Source organism: Rhizophagus irregularis, chromosome 4, assembly GCF_026210795.1.
Source record: "Rhizophagus irregularis chromosome 4, complete sequence".
In the NCBI taxonomy this organism is placed as follows: Eukaryota; Fungi; Glomeromycota; class Glomeromycetes; order Glomerales; family Glomeraceae; genus Rhizophagus; species Rhizophagus irregularis.
Genome location: NC_089432.1, coordinates 5,316,630 through 5,338,429, shown reverse-complemented (window position 1 = coordinate 5,338,429; position 21,800 = coordinate 5,316,630). Strand labels below are relative to the sequence as shown.

The 21,800-nt window shown below is 29.6% G+C and overlaps 2 protein-coding genes across 2 annotated transcripts; one reads left to right on the top strand and one right to left on the bottom strand.

Annotated features, from left to right (window-relative positions):
- Nucleotides 1-3,690: 3,690 nt before the first annotated feature.
- OCT59_024442 (uncharacterized protein) lies at nucleotides 3,691-4,060 on the top strand (the record flags this gene model as incomplete). Its single annotated transcript, XM_066135435.1, has 2 exons — nucleotides 3,691-3,876; nucleotides 4,025-4,060. The coding sequence occupies 2 exons, from the start codon at nucleotides 3,691-3,693 to the stop codon at nucleotides 4,058-4,060; spliced, it is 222 nt and encodes a 73-aa protein (XP_065991458.1).
- A 15-nt stretch (nucleotides 4,061-4,075) lies between these two features.
- Nucleotides 4,076-21,012, bottom strand: OCT59_024441 (uncharacterized protein; the record flags this gene model as incomplete). The annotated part of the gene is made up of 15 exons (XM_066135434.1): nucleotides 4,076-4,195; nucleotides 4,281-6,092; nucleotides 6,185-9,044; nucleotides 9,146-9,567; nucleotides 9,641-10,265; nucleotides 10,344-10,449; nucleotides 10,515-10,569; nucleotides 10,638-11,169; nucleotides 11,246-11,402; nucleotides 11,505-12,672; nucleotides 12,751-14,698; nucleotides 14,776-16,551; nucleotides 16,646-17,469; nucleotides 17,548-17,733; nucleotides 18,037-21,012. The coding sequence occupies 15 exons, from the start codon at nucleotides 21,010-21,012 to the stop codon at nucleotides 4,076-4,078; spliced, it is 15,567 nt and encodes a 5,188-aa protein (XP_065991457.1).
- Between the last annotated feature and the right edge of the window lie 788 nt (nucleotides 21,013-21,800).

The window sequence follows — 21,800 nt, the reverse complement described above, 5'->3', positions numbered from 1 at the left end:
GCAGCTTCAATTTTTTTCATTTAAGTTCTGCAAGAAAATTAAAAAAATTAAAAAAATTTAAAATTTAATAAAGAACATGAAAAAGCTTAAATATGGTTGTGTTTATAATTTATTTATTTAAAGATAAATGCACATAAATAATGACATGCTAATGTAAGTGTATAGCAAATAAAAATATTTATTTAAATTTTTGTTTTCATATTTTAAAGAAAGCGAGCACTATCGAAAAAGTGTATGACGAGGCTGGTAAAAAAGTATGATTTATACACGTATGTATGATTTTTTTTTCACTATATACGTACAATTTTTCTATATTTAATAATCAAAGTAGTATGTACGATTTAAAATCATACGTACTAAAAAAAATGCTACATACTATTTTACAAAATCATACTATACTAAGATCGGATACGCCGTATCATCACCCCTCTGCATAATATAAATAAATATTTTATAGCAAGGGGGTCAGTAGGGTGCGATGATTTATGCAGTGTTGATTAGGTGAGGTGAGTCAAAGAAGGTAATTTTTGCGTCGCAGCTCTGTCTTGAGGTACGTCAAATTAAAGTACAGTTTAATATAGTTGTGATTTTAACCATTAGAACAATTAAATATTAAACATCAGTATGGATTATTCATTATCTCCATTTACAGAACACTTATTAATTAACTAAATTATCAATTGATATAATTATATTTTCAAGAAAAGTTCATTATAGGCTCGTTATGGTTTAGTCGCTGATCAATTGAACATGTCACATATATATTGTTTAGTCGCTGATCAATTGAACATGTCATATATATATTTATATGTAAATTTTCAAAGAAAATTCGAAGTATTAATTTCCTTTCCTTTAGAAGGTTCAAATAAAGTAATTGAAAATGGGATTATGTGATAAAATAGGCACTTTTATCATCGCTTTATTTATTACTGCGGCAAATGTATCGTTCTTATACGATCAGGTGCTATGTTCTTATACGACGTATATGTCACATAATATAGTATGTCGTACACGTATAAGAACGATACATTTGCATTACTGCGTATAGTGTTGACCTATTTTCATAAAATCCTGTAAATAAAATAGCTTATTTCGTTATTCTGTGTTGTAAATTTGCTTTTGAATAATTCGATTGGTTGTCGGAGTCATGTGTACATTTTGATAGATTTTCATTTTAATTAACGAAAAGGTTTAATTTGTCTTACTTATTAGTCATATTTCACTTTTGGCTATTCAGAACGATGCTATCCGGTTACTTTTAATATATATATTTTTTTTCGGTTTTCAATTCTTATAAACTCGGAAATTGAAAAAAATATGCTTCTTATAGACCGAACTTTTTTTTTTAAAAGTACTTTTTTCCATTTTCTTAGACTGAATTTTTTTCTGAAATTCGTAAATTAATCCTTTTGCAACGCAACAAGTTACAGCTAGTCTAAACGAAAACTTTTTATAGATGAACATTCACTTATAAATTTCTTCATAGATATTTGCATAATTAAACGAAAGTTTTGCTTTTGAAAATTTGCTTTTATGATATTCTCATCTTTCAAATATTTAATTGAATTATCAGATACACTTTATAAACATATTTATAAGGATAACTCCATAAAATTGAAATCATGACTTCATATCAACTAACAAACAATAATTTAGAGATTTTTATAATTTCTTTCATTATTTGATTAAGTCACGTAAATTTGAAAAATTTTATAAAGAATATCATTATTTAATTTTTTACATTTTTTTTTTTTATCTATTACGTCAAATTATTTATATATGACATCAGTTAAAATTTAAGAGTAAAGGCCGAATTTATACTCAACCATGTATGTTTGAGTTATATATACTAATTTTTAAACGGGTATCTATAAAGAATTTTTATCTTCAAAATTTAAATTTACAGTATTGTACTTCCTTTTTCACAAAAGTAATTCGGTTTCCATCTGATGAAACAAAAATGTACTTGCATTTATTTATAATTTATCGTGCATGAAACTATTTTCTCCAATATTTACTTATAATACCAGCCAAATCTATGATAAATTTAATAATAGAATGAAAATAACAATTAATTAATTATCTTCGCTTCCACAATGGTATATCTGATGAAAAAGAAGGAAATGCCAGGATAAAAACCAGGTATAAATTAGACGAATACTGTTGGTATTCGAATATTTAATTAAAAGTTAAAATTACACTCCGCCATCACAATCTAGTAAGGGATGAGTGTAAATAAGCTTATAATTCTGTAGCAAAATAAATTATTTTGTGAAAATGGGAATGGTTTGTGTAGAAACATACTAGTCTAGTCCCGAAATGTATACAAAAAGATTTACTTTTATCTATACGTGCCAGAATTATGATAACTTCAGTTAGCGTTTAAGGATTGTAATAGCTTTCCGCCCCGACATTATTTAAAAAAAGAAAAAATTTATATGATTTTTTTGGTTGGTTGTAAGTATAAACTTCTTATGTATATATAAGGGTAGACTTATCTCTCCATTTGTTGCAAGTATCATAGATACTGTACATAAAGAAAGGATAAGAGATGATGAAATTAATAAAAGGAAAGAAATCAAGATAGTAAAATAAACCGGCAAGTTCATTATTATTACTATTATGATTATTACTAGGAATCCGTTATTAAGTCTGAAGTGCCATTTAAAGTTTTTTTGTTGCACGAAGCAAAAACATCATTCTTTGATATGTTTATGGTATGATTCTTGATAGGCATTTATTTATTTTTATTTTTATATATCAAGAATGACACTTTTGCCGGACGGACTTGCATACAACTTGCGTAGAAATTTATAGTTCTTCGGACCAATCATTATTTCTTTTAAAAAAAAGATATCTTTGTATAACATCTACAACGGCCCCAGATAATTAGGTTAGTTCAGGCCACATTGATATATATCCAAATTGTATCTTTTAAAATCGATAATTATACAGTCAACTCTCTCTAAGTGCACACTCCCTAAAATGTACGCACTATATGATTTGTCTCTAAATGAACCTCCTTACTCAGTCCCAAGTATAAATTTCTCTCTAAATGTACATTTTTTCAAATTTTCATTATGGTCAAGGAGGGTGTACTAAAAGAGAGGCAAATGTATCTTACTTAGACCATCAGATGCTATTTTCTTGTATATGCAAAAATTAATACGCAATAATTGATAATGTGATAAACAAAAAGAAATATTTTTGAATATTAATAAAAACAACTTGTTAAAATCAAATAATATTAAAATAAAAAAATTAATCTTATTTTTTTTTTAATATTTATGAATACAGTATATATATACTGTAGTATATATGTAAGTACTGTTACTACTGCATTATTTTTTCATTAAGTATTATAATTCTTTTTATGTCTATACTCTATACTCTTGTAAAAGAAAAAAATAATGAAATAACAACGCGTTAATACTTTTAGTTTTCAGGTCAAGAAAAGAATACATAATCATGCTGGTATATCTGAATTATCTGATCGTACAAGATGGTATAAGAAAGATACATATAAAGGGGAGCATAATTTGATCGTATAAGAATAGCACGTGATCTTATAAGAACGATACAACAGTGTTTTACTGTACATCACATGTAAATGCTGAGTAAATGCTGAGTAGGGATAAATAAAATACGCTTTTATTACATTCATAGAAAAAAGGATTTTAATAGCCGAGGATGTACTTCATCGGAGTTACGCCTACGCAACAAAAGCATCAAACAAAAGCTTTTTTTGCGCAAACTTTAACGCAAACTCATCCCATTTTTTATTTTATTTTGATTTCGCGATTACATCAACCTAAGATCTGTAAAATATTCATAGAAGAGAAAAATGAAAGTCGGATAAAATTCGGATATCTACCAGTAAGTTGAAAAGTTTGGCTATATTAAAAATAACGTTAAAGATTTCTCAGGCAAATTTAAACATCAGAATATAATAAATATTTTTCCAATACTATAATAATATATTTTAATAATAATTTGATGTTTTATATCTAAAATAACAATAAAGATACTATATATACTACGAATTTTAATAGTCGGATAACAAGAAAAAGAGTTTCTACGTCGCATCAAATCTAAGTCGGCCATTTCTTGGTCTTCTTGATGTATTTCTGCTAGCTGTAGGTTCCGTTTGGTTTAGATTTGTTAGATCATTGATTCTCTGTTTTTTCATCGTTTGCTTAAGTAATTAATAATATATAAAAAATTTTTTTTAGATTAATATTATTTAAATATATAAAAATATATATTATAAATTTTCTTACCTCAATCTTTTTCATTGTGAATGTATAAGCATCATATGTATTAGCTACCAATAAATTTTCTGGAAACAATTTATCAACAAGTTCCTCTGGAACTGTTGAAGGCCAAAAATTTAATGAACCATCTTGTAAATAAATTTTTAATGGATCCGTTTCTTTTTGATCCTCTAAAGTTAAAAATCGTAACATAAATCGTTTTAAAGCTAATGCGAATGTTTCTGCTTGTATAACTTTTTTCGTTGTCGTTTGCTGCTCAAAACCTAAAGATTCCATTATTGCCGCCTCCATATCCGTTGAAAGTTTTTCCTGATATTTTTCATGAATATATTTAATTTTAATATCGGCAACTTGTTCTTCGACGAGTTCATATAATGACACCAAGTGTTTAAGTCTTAAATCAATATCTAAAATTTTAGAGAATTCTCTATGTTCATACAATGATGATAGTTTCATCCATTGTAAAACAAAATCTTTAATAGATCTGTCGCCATTTCCAACTGCTGTACGCTTGACGAAACATAGAAGTATTTCCAATGATGACAAAATTTCTGATGAGTTATCTATAGTCGATTTTGAAGCATATTCTAAACCGGAATTTTCAGAAAAGCCTAATGAATTCATTTTTTCGATCGGGATTGGCTCTTGGGTTATTTGATTCTTAATATCACTAAGAATTCTCATATATCCTTGAAATAATTCCATGTGATACGGGTAACATTCTAGATATAGTTGTGAATCTGGTAGAGTTTCTATATAAACTTTCTCGAAAACTAAAATGTTTGCCAATTCCGCTTCAATTTTTGTCAAATCATACACAATATCTTCTCCTCTTGCAATTGCTAAATTTCTTTGACTATATGTAAGAATCTCATCATCCCAAACAAAATTTATAATATTTCCTGAACGAACATGATCAAGGCGTAGAGATTGAAGGCAATATCCATTGGGTATAACTGGTTCTGTTTTCGAAATTGCTAGTTCGATATCAAATGTAATTTCATCTAAAAACTTGAGAGATTTACAAGTTCCAGGTGAAATTACTATAACTTCTTGTAAGAACTGGTTTTGCAAGTCAATTAAATAATCTAAAATAGCGCATAAGAAAATTCCTGCATCTTTCGGTTCCACTAAACCATAAATAACTGGAAGATTATAACCTATGACTGGTTTTTCATTGGGAAGTTCATGACATTGATATCGATTTACGAAAGGTATTACTGTATTCCAACCAAGTTTAAAATCATTAAAAGCGGTATTCAAATTATTGAAAATTTCTTTATTTCTACCATCATTGGATTCCTCTTTTATAAATTGTATGAATTTCATATCTTTTGCCGTTTGTCTGGTTAATTGATATCCAAGTTTGTTATTCAGAAGTTGAGCAAATTTTACAATAGGTAAAAGATGTTTAAGTAATTCTAACTGCTTTGAATATTTGAAAAAGACAGAGAGAAATGGATGATCGTTGTTTCTTGTCAAGTTACTCATATAATAAGCGTGGAAACTATCAAAATTGGTTGTTCCAATTGTTCTCCATAAATTTGGTAAAGTTTCATTTCGATATTGCTTATCCATAACTAAAGTCTGATTAATTTCACATTCAATTAAGTTATTTTTTTTATTTTTGGTTAGAGCTTCGCTTAGCTTCATACGATAATTAGTTGCCGTTTTCGTTATATTCTCAGTAAGAGGTGTAACATAATTATCTTGAAATGATGTCTCCCAGTTTATGCGTTCAGGATATGTCGTTTGATTCGGAATGGGAGGTCTTTCCATCATTAAGGAAATTAGAGAATGGAATATTAACGCCAAATTCTGATTAAGATAATAAAATTTTGTTTTAGTTAGCTATTTTATTAAATAAGATTATAAAGAAAATAATAATAATAATAAAAAAAGATATATACATCATCTGAGCAATAAAGAAGTTTCTTCAGAATTTCCCAATCATTTCGAATATGGTTAATACAATATGTTTCAGAATCAGTAGCAGTTTGATTATTTTTTCGAAGGAAAGCAAGGGCAGTTGGAGGTTCAGATGCTCCAATAAGAGCATGAACAATTAAATGCAAAATACGATATGCTACAGGTCGTAGACTTCTGACGATAACATTCATATTTTGATTGACTAGTTCACCAATGTATCCTGCTTTATAATTTATCGCAAGAGGTTGAATTTGAGTTCTATTGTTTCCAGCTACTGGTTGATGTTTAATTCCACCGATCGTTTTTCCACAATTCGGGCAACTACCAGTAGCCGTAGGTCTGCCACATTCTCCAACGAAGTATCTGTAACCGCAAATACAGGAATAAAAACTTGAACCCTTCATGGCGTTCAACATTAAATTAAAATCCGCAGATTGCTGGTCACAAAAACATGTTAATATAAACGAGTTCTGACAATTTTGTAGATTGTGTAAATACATTGCAAGTGGAGATGAATTCGGTTCAAGCGACGCATGATAAGCGATAATATGTGCAATAACAGATTTTAAAATCAACTCGGTATTATCAATTCTTGAATTGTAAATTCGAAGTAAAGGTTGGTTATTCGACAAGATATTTGTTGCAATCCTTTTAAATGAATTCGATAAGTTCATTCCAGCAAGTTCTTTGGTTAAGAAATCAGCTGAATGCACATCTGAATGTCGCCATTCTCTTGAAGCCCTTAAAGCATGAAGACGTACAAATAAGAGTCCCATTAAAGATAATTTTGCTGTTGAGGTCATATTTTGTTTCATTTTTTGTACAAATGTTTGGAAAGGTGCTTTATTTCCTAAATTATAGAAGGTCATAAAACTGTCTTCTGCTTCATTATATTCGGGTATATTACAATATGGATTAAAAGGCAATCTATTTCCTTTGACATCCCCCCAATCGAGAGTTCTAAACCACGGCAAAATATTCTTTTGAGCCTCGCAAAATCGTCTAATATCATCAATCGAAAACCCTCTTCGACGTAAATCTCTTAAAAAGTAAATTTTAAGAGAATGAATCAAAGGATAAGATAAAGTCATAGTATTGTTAATCTGATTAATTAATTCGTTGCTATTAAAATTGTATCCTCCCGCTTTGTTATATACAATAGGACTATTTTTATTCTTCTGAAGAAAGCTATCCCAGAATCGGCGAACGAATTCTTTAAGCAACGCAATAGAAGTTATTTTTTGTAATGATGGCCTTCTTTGTTTATATAAAATTTCGAGAGCTGGTCCAAAAAAAGCTGCTAAATTTTCCAATTTCTCATTCATGAAGAAGCTTTGTTCAATGGTATCACAGCATAAAGTAGCCATGTTTGTATTTAAATCTCCTAAACATTTATTAATAAGATTTAACCGAGAAGATTGTCTTACAGCTTCTTCGAAATCTGTAAGTATCGTAAAGAATATGTCCTCATTTTCTACGTCTTCTTTAATAAATATCCTTTCAATGATTGCGCCCATTAATGGAAAAGGTTCATTCGAGAATAATTTTTTATAAAAACTTAGTAGAACATCTGATTCGATAGGAATCAATGCAAGGCATCTCATGATAAATGATCTTTTTGGAATTATATTTTTTTCATTTTGTTCTAGTTTATCTAGCTTATCAAATACAGTGTTGATAAATTTCTCGGAGAGAACTTCTTGCTCGTCTAAACTTAATCCAAGTTGAACAATTTCTTTAATGCTATCTAAAGGAATGGTCTTTGCTGCAACTAGATCGTTTACAATACGTAACAACTGAAGATCTGGTAAATTCTTTGCTCTAATTATTTTATTAACGAGATATAATACTTTTGTAACATCATGCTGCCATTTATCGATCAAATGAGCATTTTCTGCGCCTTCAAAATTTCCACAAATACGCTGTAACATTAGTTTTGTCACTTCTTTAACTAGATATTTTTCTAAACTTCCTCTAATAATAGCATTTCCTTGAATTTCAATATTTTTAATTATTATGGGAGACATTTGAGCTAATTGTAATAGAGCTAAAACTTCGTTAGCATTCCTCCACCAATATGAGTGAAGGAAAATTGGTTGACGCACTTTATCGGTACCGATGAGTAATCTTAAAATTATTGTTAACATTTTTTTATTCTTTGTCTCACCATCTTTTGACACAATAACGGTTACAAAATCATTAAAATATAATTCGGAAGCCCATTCCCATTCAAGAGGTGAATTTTTTAATTGCGGAATTGACATAAAAAGCTTATTTTTGAAATCTTTTAAATGATCCTCAATCACATAATCGCAAAGTTCATTGGTTTTGGCATCAATTTTGCCATTATCCTTTTGTAATATTGTTATTTCTTCTTCATAATGTCTTTTAAAACTATCAATTTGTTTCATATAATAAAATGAAAAAGGAAATTCAAGATCGAGTAAACTTCCTGCCAGCATATTATATCCATCAGGTTTTGGATTTGGTATATCATCAATTTTGATAATTTTGTTATCCATATAAATTTGTTTCCAAAATTTAAGTAACTTTTCATAGTTCCCTTTTTTTGACTTCGTTTGATCCGAAACATAGAAAAATGTTTTTATTGCCGATAATCTTTCTAAGGCACATAAAATTTGAGTTATCGGTTTCCTAAGCAGTATTCTAACGTGAGCCTGTAGTGCTGCAGAAAATGAAGGATATGGGTACAAATCTTGTTTATTTGATGCGATTTTATATTGCCAGTTACTTGTAGATTTTTCCTCAATCCATTCAAAAGTTCTTTTTTTCAAACATTTAATAAAACTTGGATACTTTAGAATTTTTTCGTTCAATATCCTAAAAAAAGGTTATTCAAAAAATATTTAAATAACAACATAACAACATAACAACACATATATGTTAAAATATAGTATAATTACTATTTATACGTCACTTACTTTATATGATTGATTGACTTGTCGTTCGATGGATATTTCATACATGATAAACACCATAAGAGTTCTTGTTGTAAAATTTTCTCGAATGGATAAGTAGAATTAACAATACGAGTTAAAGATCCATCTAGGAGACCTGATGTAGGAACGCCACTTCCTGATAATGTTTCAATAGTCATTTGTTTCCAACCGCACATGAAATTAAAAGATGTAAAAGTGGATTCCTGATCTCGATGAATATGAAGAATGATACATGCATGCTTCGTAGGCATATCCCGCTCCATTTGATCTCTCTTTGATATATATTCATTTCGAAATTGTTCAATAATGAATTTGGCTAGTTTAATACATCCAGTATTAACGGTAGTTAAATCACATTGGATAATTAACATTTGATCGGTTGATTCTGACCAGAAATGTTTTACCTATAAGTATGGAGTTATAATAAGTTACCTAAGAAAGCATGTATTAACTTATTAAATCGTTGCTTTAACTTACCCGATTTGAAAGTTGAGCTTCAGTTTTGAAAATCGACAATTTATCTACTTGACAACTTGCAAGTTCTTGTAAACAAGACTTAACATCCGTATTGATATTAGAAAATGTATTTATAATCACTAAATGTCCATTAGGATCTGATAACGCATCTTCTTGATTAGAAAAATAATCATAAAGACTATTGTGATGCTGTTTGCGGAAATAAACCTGTTTCCATCGATCAACTTCATCTTTTTCTAAAGCTGATTGTTCGGCTCTTACAACTCCGTCAGAAGATGCTGTTGCGATTAAACATTCCTTGCATTTTTCTAAAATTTCATCATTATCTGCTTCTGGATTATTCTTTGTGATGTCAATAATTAGACTTTGTAAGGTTTCATCTTTATCAAATCCAATGAATAGATTTTTCTGGGTGAATTTATTACGTAATTGAGTAACTCCAATCAGAGTCGACATTTTTCTTGTCCAATCACCTAAATTTTCAACAAGTAACTTTTGTTTATTATTAAGAGTGTCATTAATTGACATTTTTTGCTTTTCAAACCGATTAAGAAGTGGAGGATCAGCTGAAGCCACATTTTTCTCATCCATGACAAGAATACATTTAAAATTCGGCGAAACGTAACTAAAATTCATTATTATTTAAAATACTTCAAAATAAAATAAAAAATATATATACAATAAATTTAATAGGTTTACTTACAGCATAGGATTTGCATATGCTCCAAGTGCAACCCTCGTAAAGTATTTGACATTTTCTTTACTTCCCACAACGATATAATTTTGATTCCATAAATCATAAAGACTCCCTATTAAATTATAAAAAATTATTTAATATAATTATTATACTTAAGATAACAAATAAAAGAATTACCATAAATCATTTCCAAATCTGTTAGAATCAATGGTCTGCCTGCTTCAACGCACATCTAAAATTATAAAATTATGTTTTTATATATATATGGATAAAGAAAGAATATTTCTTATAGATTATTACCATAATTCTCCTCAAAACGCTATAATAATAATCATCACGATCATCGGGAAATTGAGATCCTAAAATAACAACAGGATCCAAGTCTCTCATTCTTAACTGATAAGTCAACAAATTCACAATTGAATCACTTTTACCGATAACCATTAAGTGACGTGCATCAGAATCATCTAAATTTGAAGCGATTAATTGTTCAATTGGTATTTGTTTATATAACCATGACTTATGATTATTAAACATCTTTAGAACATTTCCAAAATACTTTTTACATAATTTAACGTGGTTTTCTGTCCCCCCAAAATTACGGGCTAGTGCCATTTGAATATTCTTTGGAGTCATTTCATATAATGAAAGTCGCTTAACCAGCGCATAATAATCACGAAGACCGTGGAAATTAGGCAAAGATTGTCCATATTTTTCATAATTGGAATATGCTTCAGCTAAAGGTTTTAAAGCCCCTCTTTGAAAAACCATGACTCTTTTATTTAATAAACGCTCAGCTGTATCAACTAAATCATCTAAATCAAATTGTGGTCTGCAAAAAACGTAAGAAAATTATTATAAGTGTACGTAAAATTGTAAATTATACAATGATTGTTATTTAGATGTACCTCTGAACAAGTAGTGCACGACTACTTTTACTGTTATCTAAGCGCCAATTAGATATTCCTATCACTGAAACAGTTGGCACTGTAGCTGGATAACTTGGCTCAAGCAAAGAATGAAGTACTTTTAATGGATTGCAAGGACTTGTTTCAGCCAAGCCAACTAGTATAAGATGACACAAAAAAAAGAAAAATTATGACAGACAGAAAATATTATAAATAATAAATAAAAACATGATAGTTTAATAAATATAAATGAAACTACCTTCATCAAGTAAAACAACACTAATAACAGGAAATTGAGTGGAAGTTGTTTCCTGAAACCTATTCGCCTTATCAAAAACTTTGATAATACCATCAGAAGTTGAAGACGAAGAACCTTGATGTGGAATTAAATAAATCTGTGGTAAATTTCTGAAATATTCATCATATGAATCGGCTCCACGTAAATTTGAGCTTATAAGACGAATTGCTAAAGATTTTGAAGAGCCTGGTGCTCCTATAAGGAACAGAGGGATTTTTGTCAAAATGCATACGATCATAACTAAAACATTTTCTAATAAAGCTTCGTTATATGCTGTATTAGGTGGACATTGCATCCTCTTAATATAATCTTCTTGTTCTTCACGAATAATTTTAGAAAACATATTTTCTCCTACAAATGCATTATGATTGCGTAATATTTGTCCCATTTCAAAGCGATATTGTCTACGTAAATCTTGTTCATATAACCGAGAATGATAACAAAGACTAAGTGCTAGAACATAAGACCTAGTCAATATGGTTGGATTTCCAGGCGGTGGATATACATGTCCATATCTGTAAGCAGGACGATTATGAAGAGATTTATAAAAAAATATCACCAATCTTATAGCTCGCTTGACATCACGTAGACTCACACTATATGGTTCTTCAACTTTTCGAATAAAATTTTGAGAAGCAAATAAAAGTTCCGCAAATACGGGATGTGCTAAATTTTTCAGTTCTTTTTCTACCATAATTTGAATATATCTACGTTCATCTTTTGATTTTAAAATACCATAGTCCCAAACATAATCTAAAATTTGATCAGGAAGTGGTTTGACTTGATAAACAAGGTTGCTTCGTTCTTCAAATTTTTTAACCCTATTTGTTAAACCAGCCTCACTTTGGGATTTTATACGAAGGCGGTATGGATTACAGGCGGAGAACAAACGAATATTTGGGTGTATTAGTTTTCCATTAAGCACTCGATGAGATATTAAATCAGCTAGTAAACCTATATAATTGCAAGTATTGATCTCATCAAAGAATAGCCAAATCTCGCCTTTTTCTGCTTTCTCTAAAGAATCGTTCATAAACATCATAATAGTTTTTTCATCAATTCCGGCATGAAGGTTAAGAGACTGGAATTGAACTTCAACCATCAAAGCCAAGTAGGCAATTAAACTTGTCTATAAGAGATATAATATTGAAGTAAAATATTTAAAAAAAAGTGATAACGAAAATAAATAACAACGAAATATAATCACCTTGCCACAGCCTGCTTCACCACAAACTATAACTGGGATATTCGCACGTGCTCTTAAAAGAATTAAGGCCATCTTTATTAGGTTATCACCAGATAAAGCGTATTCAGGAATATTTAATTTTTCCGTCGATTTTCGCGCTAAATATTCCAATTTCATAAATAGAGCATCTGTAGACATCGAATTATAATCATCTAACTCCCATTTTGTTATATCTCCAATTACTTGACTTTTTAATAAAGTCTTAACATTTTCGTGAACTTTAGTTCTGTCACGATATAAGGCAGATATTGTATCGGGAGTTTGAGAATTGAAAAATACTAAAAGATGATTTGAGTCGTCCCATTGAACAATTGTACCAAGACGAGCGTTTTCATCTTCAGCATTTGTAGATTCCAACTGTGCCTCTCTTGTTTTGATAGATCTAGTTGCAAAATCTTTTGAACCATCCATTAATGTTTTTAATATAAGTTTTCTAATATTAGTAGTTTCTTTTACCATTAATCTCAGATTATCTACTGTAAAGAATAAACTTGATGAAAATCGAACTAATTGATCTGCTAGAACATTAACAAATATTTCAACAAATCTAAATGAGGAAATGTCTTTGTTGTTTTCGTTAAAGAAATATTTCTCAATAAGATTTTGACAACGTTCCACTGGTAACGGTTTAATTGCATCATCCGTCCGGAAAAGGATTTCTTTTGTATCTATCTTATTAAGATCTAATAAATTCAAATAATTACAAGTAATCTGAATTTGACTTGTAATATCTTGAGAGGCCTTCAAACTTTTAATATCCCAAGTTAAATGTTTGGACAATAAATATCCTGTCATAGGAAGAGAATTAAGTAAATACTGTTCAGTAGTTGAAGCTATTTCAATAAATATATACGTGGGCGTTTCTGAAAGAGGTAGGCAAGCTATATCCACATTAGTAGAGACTATACCCAAAGTTAATAATTCAAATAAAAACATATTGACGTCTCCGGGGTAGTTAGATGATACTATATTGATATGTAAACTTTCTGCAGTTCGGAGTTTATATTCTTTAAATTGACGTACAAGTCTGCCAAATTCCATATCATCGCTTATTAAAAAGCTACGTGGGAATCTCTTTTTATTGAAACTATCCTCTTTAATCCATTCAGTTTTGCCTTGTCCCGATAAGTCGGAAGTAACACGAATAACATTCTGACACAATTCCCTATAAATTTCCCTCATAGCTTCATTGTTTAATCCATCAGTCACGACATCTGAAGAAAATTGATCTAAAATGTGATGATGAATTCCATTTTCTCTGTAACAAATAAGCGCTAGAAGAAAATCTTTTTGATCTCGCATTGATCTAATTTGATTAACTAAATCATATTGTAATTCAAAGTCTAATAATTCTAAATTTGCAATACAAAATAAGTGATTTTCATATCCATTTTTTGATGCAAAGAAACTTCTTTTTATGAAGATAGTTAATTCCTCCATCGTAGTTGAAGTAGTACATATTAAGAGTTGCCACGGTTCTGGATAATTTCCATTATTGACATATAATGACATAATAATGTTTGGAACTCTTGTTTTGTCAACGCAAGCTGCAATAAATAATTTACCCTTTTTAACTATATCCAACGTTGCGCGTTGTCCGGTAGCTCCAACAGCTTTAAGTCCACCGCGTGATTGTTTTGGAATTTTTTTAAAAATTTTTTCTAATTCATTTCCAATCTCGCATAGAATCTTACGATAATCTTTAGATCCACGTGAAATTCCTTGGATATCTTTACGAGATGGTAATTTAGCTTTGTTGTTCACAAATCTAACCAATGTTTTACATTCTTCTTCATTTTCTTCATCTAATTTTTCTGATGTGAAATAATCATGGAATGCCAAAATATGACGAGCAGGGAAGAATGTTAAATAATAACACTGTTCTTGTGCGCGATCTATTATATTTTGCCTAGAATTGGTAGAAACGTAGTTCGTTAAAATCTTTCTTGTGAAAAATGAATGAAGGGAGTATAAATAATTACTTACCAGTTTTTGAGCTCATTCTTTAAAAATTTTAAATAATCTTTCATTCTATCTGTTCCCATTAATTCATATTCAAACTTTCTGTAATCAAAATGTCCCAATTGCATTAATACGGATACTACTTTGATTATTTCTTGCGCAATATCGACTTGGACAGTAAATTCATTCAAAATATTTTTTGAAATTTCCTCATCTTTATCGTTTACGCTTATCTTAGGTTTTGCAATTAAAAGGGCTCGTCCACGTAAATCCAAGATTTCATTCATATTATATGTCATTAACATCTCTGATTTAGAAGTTCTAGAAGTATATTTTAACAAAACTAAACACTTGTCTTCTTTTTCATCACGTCCAAAAGTATAACTCCCATTAAGTACGGCATTTTTGATTTTTTCCTTAGTTACTTCGCCACGATCTGAAATGTTCTTATATATATTTCGTAACGCCATATGACAACTGTTACATAATGCAATCTTCTCCCCTAAAGTAGGATTCTTTTTTATAATATTTGATAGTGAAGCTAAAAAACTAGCAATATCATCTCTTTTATTCTTATTCATAAATGGCAATAAAATTTGCTTGACTTGAATAAGTGATGAAACTGTATCTTCTTGAACCAATCTTTCATCTGAATGGTCATCCACACCATTTATCAAATTTTTAATATCGTGTTCGACAATTTCTTCTAAAAAACTTATAAAACCATCAGCATTTGATAGCTCTTTTATCAACTTCCAACATTCTTGATTAGCATTGGAAATATTATTATTAAGACAATTAAAAAAACTATTAACTTGGCTAAGTTTCTTAGAATTGTCTTTTAAAAATTCAAGTGATTTATTTAGCCAATCATTCTCACTACGTAGTATTTTAAAAAGGTTTACAACTTTCTCTAATTCCACAAGTCGTTTAGTCCAGAGAGAAATTTTTGAAAGATGGTCAAGGGTTTGTATTAATTTTTGATTTTTATGTTCTTTATAAACCTCCATTAAATCAAGCTCCGCATTTACATCTGTAACATTGTTCCAGAATAAAGATGCATCTGAACATTTGAGCTTTTCCCATTCTTTAAATTGTTCACAGTATGTATCATATTTTTTAAAAACTTCTGGCATTAATCTTTGCGCTATGTACTCTACTTTTGTTGCAGCAGTATCTTCCTGGACATAACGTTCAAAGATATTTCGAAAAAATCGAGATTGAATATATTTGTAGCAACGTCTTGAAATGAACAAAGTTTTTTCATGGAACGCCCAATAATCTTGCGATAACACTTCTCTCAACATCACTTTATTTGAGCTTGCCATATGTTTCTTTACGTCTTGAATGTAATCATCCACATCTGTTACTTGAGAAATTGGACAAAATTCGTTATAAAACTTGAAAAGTATATCAAGCTGAAGTTGAAAGTTGCCACAAAGTTTTCTAATTTCTTCAATTTCATCTTGAGATACAATCACATCAACTATGGCTTTCTTTTCAGAAACAGCTGCATCAAAATGTTGAAATAATCTTTCATCAGAAAAGTCTAAGAGTTGTTGTAACAATTGCATATCAATTGTCTTTTCACGTAGTAATTCACCAAGTTTATTGATTGACATTTTAACACGCTGAACAAATGGATTTGAATGAAGTTTCGTAACATTTCCAGTAGAACGTAATATAATACTCCAAAATTGACTTGCTCTTAGAATATTTAAATGATATTCCGAAGGATCAGATGCGGATGATTGGTTTTGTAACCTAGTAATGATATGATACAAAATTTCTTCGCTCACCCTGATAATTATAAATTGATAAAAAAATAAATAAATATATATTATATATAAGTAATTGTATTTAACAAAAAGATCAAATTTTTTAAAGAACTTACTTGTTTGGGACTTCCAAATTCTTTCCTTTGCAATTGCATATTGTATAAATTTTATTTATTAGTTGATCATCAATTTGTCGTACGGCCTTATTCAGCATTTCTTTTATCATATCTAAAAATAACGTTCTAATATCTTGTTCTTTTATCTGTACTATAAATTTTGTAGCGCCAAATATTTGAGATTCCGAACATACTCTAACTCTTTCGATAGCACTGGTTGTCAAGCTTTGCCAAACATTTTTTCGATGACCAAGCAAAGGGTATATGTGTTCTAAATGTAAAAATACCGAAAACACAATGTTATTTTCTTTTCTATTTTTTGTGCTCGTACCCGTGTCAAGTTTGATTAAAAGATTTTTAAACCAAGCCACACAGGTTGTCGGTATCTTGTTCTCTTTAGTGTCGGAAAAATTATTACGAAACCAATTATCTAAAATTTCAGGAAATATATTTAATAATTCCAAGGTATTTGATCGAGATGTTAAATCTAATAATCGAATAACTTCCTCTCTGCCCCAGTTTAGGTTATCCTCATGAAGAAGGTTTTTAATAGCAGTGATATTTTCCTTTGTCCAATCTCTGTTCGAAACTTCAAGTAAAAATAATGTACGAGACCGGAAAACTTCAGATACATCTTGTCGATAATCTCTTGGGAGTCTTTTAAAATGATTTTCTAAAGCAGCAGCATCATCATGAGAGCTACTTTCTCGAATTTGTTCAATAAAGTGCTTAAAAATACTTTTGTCAAGTTCGCTGCTATGTGAGAGAATATCATTCCAAAGTACAAAAAGGTGATCCATATTATGACATAATTGAATTAACCACTATAAAAGAAATATTTTTTTTTAAAAAAAAAGATTTATTGTAAGTAAAATTGACACAATAATTATATTAAAATTTACCTTCGCAATCTTAATATAGAATTCAGGTTCAGTGCCATCAATATAAGATTTGATAATTTCAATTCCTTGAATGAATTTTACTAATTTGTCATTAGAATATTTTAAAGATTTTAAATGGTCAATGAAAGAAAAATTAGGGTCAACTTCAGATGCAATTGTAAAAATAATGAGCCAATTAAATTGCATCTGAAAAGCATTATGCTGAACTAAAGTTATGATGGCACTAGACATCTGGTTTTTAGTGTTTGAAGGTAAAGTATCTTGTTTATAGCCTTCAAGTGCATCAAGCAACAAACCAGATTGAAATTTATTCTGTAATTCATAAAATGAACCTCGTCTTCTTGAAGTATTATAATGTCCTAAGAGAAAACATAAGAAAAGTCGTTTGTCTTTGTTTTTTACATCAATGCGATCGGCAATGAAATCGAGATTTGACGCACGGATTGTATAATCATTGTGAAGAATTAATAAGTGTTGGTATTCCATAACTTTAGCTTTAAGGTTGTCAGCATTTATAGAATTATAAATGTAATCCACAAAAGCAAAATCACGTATAGTATTAGGATATAAACGAGGTAATTGATTATTGTTTATGAAAATATCAAATTGATTATTTCTCTCAATATTCAACATGCGATTATCTCTATCACCATTTCCTTCAAATATAATTTCTTCTCTCCCAAATCTTCCAAGACCGTATAAAGTTTTGGCGGGTACATGAATAGCATATTTATATTGAATTTCGCCTCTTACAGAAGATGATGATATAATAACTGGACTGGATCGCCAATATGTTCGATTTTTTTGCGGACTAAGCTTTATAATAGGACTTTTCCAAGATCCTAATTCTTTTACATTGCCAAGAACTACGGGGTTTCCAACTTTATCAATACCTTCCGGAAAATGAACATGGAAAATAACTTTGATCTCATCCTCGTCTTTGCTACTACCAGGCATCAATCTATTAATAATGCCAGGCATGGTAGTCAAGTTAGGCCATATGGAACTACTATTATTTGGTTTCCGATTTTTTTCTTGACTATTGCCGCTATAATTATCTTCATTATCTCTAGTTAAATTTTGACTATTTTGGGAATCGTTAACATTGTTATCATCTAATTTCCTTCGATTATCGCCTTGAATAAATAGATTTTGATTATTTTTATTAACATGACCTGAAGGTAAAAAGTCACTATCTTTATATTCATCATTCTCATCTTTGGAGGAGTAACTCATGTTATCTAACTTCTTTTGGTTACCTCCATGCATAGACAGAGTTTGATTGTTTTTATCTTTTGGATATCTAGCAGTTTCATCTATTTGTTCTTCATAATCATCATTCTCATCCTGCGAGTCACTTATATTGATTATATTGCCTAATTTTCTTCGGTCACCTCCATGTATAGGCAAATTTTGGCTATTTTTATTATTTGGATATTCAGTAGTTTCATCCGTTTGTTCTTCATAATCACCTTCATAATCATCATTCTCATCCTGTGAGGAATCGTTCATGTTATCTAATTTCTTTCGGTTACTGTCATGCGTAGATAGATTTTGACCATTTTTATTATACGGATATTTATTAGTTTCATCCACTTGTTCTTCATAATCATCATTCTCGCCCTGGGAGGGGTCGCTCGTGTTATCTAATTTCTTTTGGATACCTCTATGCATAGACAGATTTTGATTGTTTTTATCTTTTGGATATCTAGTAGTTTCATCTATTTGTTCTTCATAATCATCATTCTCATCCTGCGAGGAGTCACTTATATTGCCTAATTTTCTTCGGTTACCTCCGTGTCTATGCATAGACAGATTTTGATTGTTTTTATCTTTTGGATATTCAGTAGTTTCATCCATTTGTTCTTCATAATCATCATTCTCATCCTGCGAGGAGTCACTTATATTGCCTAATTTTCTTCGGTTACCTCCGTGTATAGGCAAATTTTGACTATTTTTATTATTTGGATATTCAGTAGTTTCATCCATTTGTTCTTCATAATCATCATTCTCATCCTGTGATGAATCGCTTATGTTGTCTAATTTCTTTCGGTTACTGTCATGCGTAGATAGTTTTTGGCCATTTTTATTATATGGATAACTATTAGTTTCATCCGCTTGTTCTTCATAATCATCATTCTCGTCCTGGGAGTCACTCGTGTTATCTAATTTTTTTTGGTTACCGCCATGTATAGATAGACTTTGATTGTTTTTATTTTTTGGATATCGAGTAGTTTCATCTATTTGTTCTTCATAATTATCATTTTCATCTTGAGAGGAGTCACTTGTATTGTCTAATTTCTTTTGATTACCGGCATGTATAGATAAATTTTGGCCATTTTTATGTTTTGGATATCGAGTGGTTTCATCCATTTGTTCTCCATAAAACTCAGGCTCTTCATCATCATTATCGTTTTCATTTTCATCATCTGACATCTCTCGGTTTTCCACAGCGTAACGAGATTTTGAAATTTGCTTCTTAATCTTTTCATCTGTTGAATCATCACTACCGTCTTGATTTTTTTGACGGCGAGTAAATTCATCCTTTTGTTTTCTATAATTAGATTCAAATTCCTTTTTCTTATCAATACGATTATGTCCTGATGAAGATGGAATGACATCTTCATAATAATCATCGCCCTTGACCCGATTATCGCCGATATTGTCATCATAATCGTTATCGACATTGTCATTGACATCATCTGACATTTCAAATTTCTTTCTATTTTTCACAACATAACGAGGATTTGAATCATCACGACTATCTTGATAATTTGGACGACGAGTAAATTCATTCTTTTGTTCTCTATAATTAGATTCAAATTTCTTTTTCTTATCAATACGATTGTGTCCTGATGTAGATGGAATGACATCTTCACGATAATCATAATTCTTGACCTGAGAGTCGCTAATATTGTCATCATAATCGTTATCGTCATTGCCATTGGCATCATCTGACGTCTCTCGTCGATTTCTCACAGCGTAGCGAGATTTTGAAATTGGCATCTTGATCTCTTCATTTGCTGAATCATCATCACTATCTTTATTTTTTGGACGACGAGTAAATTCATCCTTTTGTTCTCTATAATTAGATTCAAATTCCTTTTCCTTATCAATACGATTGTGACCTGATGTAGATGGAATGATATCTTCATGATAATCATAATTCTTGACCTGAGAGTTGCTGGTATCATCATCTTCGGAATTAGAGGTATCATTATGTTCATCGATATCAGAATTACGTACATTATTATTATGAATTGTGTCAATCGACTCATCTACTATTTCTATTTTATCATTACCAAAGGAATATCCATTGTTCATCATATCTCTTACTTTATTTGCAAATAAATTTTTTTCTACACCGGAACGTGGAACTTGTAAAGAAGAATCTATTAATGACTCTTCTTCATCATTATTGGATACGGTATCATCCTCATTTCTTATATTTACTTCTTGTTCCATATTAAATAAATTAATTCGTTAAAAAATCGGGGATATAAAAGAAAATAAAATAAAATAAAATTTTAATTTCAGTCACAAGCAAGGAAAAAGAAAAAATTTTCAAATAATTCAAATAATTGATAATTTTTTTTTTTTTTTGAAATAAAAAAGAAAATGAAAAATCGACAATTGCTTTTTATTATACTGATTGAATTTTTTTAAGAAAGAATGGTTATCCATTTTAACAAATAAACTCTTCATTCATACCAATTTTATAGAATGTAACTTAAATTAAATTCATACTTTTTAGTTTGAAAATAATAAAAAAAAAAATTTAACTGGAGTAAAAATAAGGTTTTTTTTTATTATTAATTTTTATGAAATCGAAAAAGCAAAAAAAAATAAAATAAAATAAAATAAAGTGCAAAATTGATTTACGTGCAAATTAGGATGAATCGACTAAATCGTTGAATCAACACGTTGTACATTCACATTTTTGGTTAATCGTTAAAGGCAATCAAAAACAATCTTCAAAGAAAATTTTATTTTTTTATATAATCATTAAACGTTAAAAATGATTATTTATAAAATACAGATTCTGATTATCACCATCGATATGAAATTAAACCAAATCAATGAGTTAGGAAAACTAATCTAAAACAAAAAAGGTTAATTAGAATCAGTCCAAGGTGAATTCGTTTTGATGTCAAAAGGCGAACTATAGTTTACTATAATATCGCCATTGCTAATAGATTACTAGCTATTACATAGTATATATATACAGTATATATATTGTGAACGATTATGTA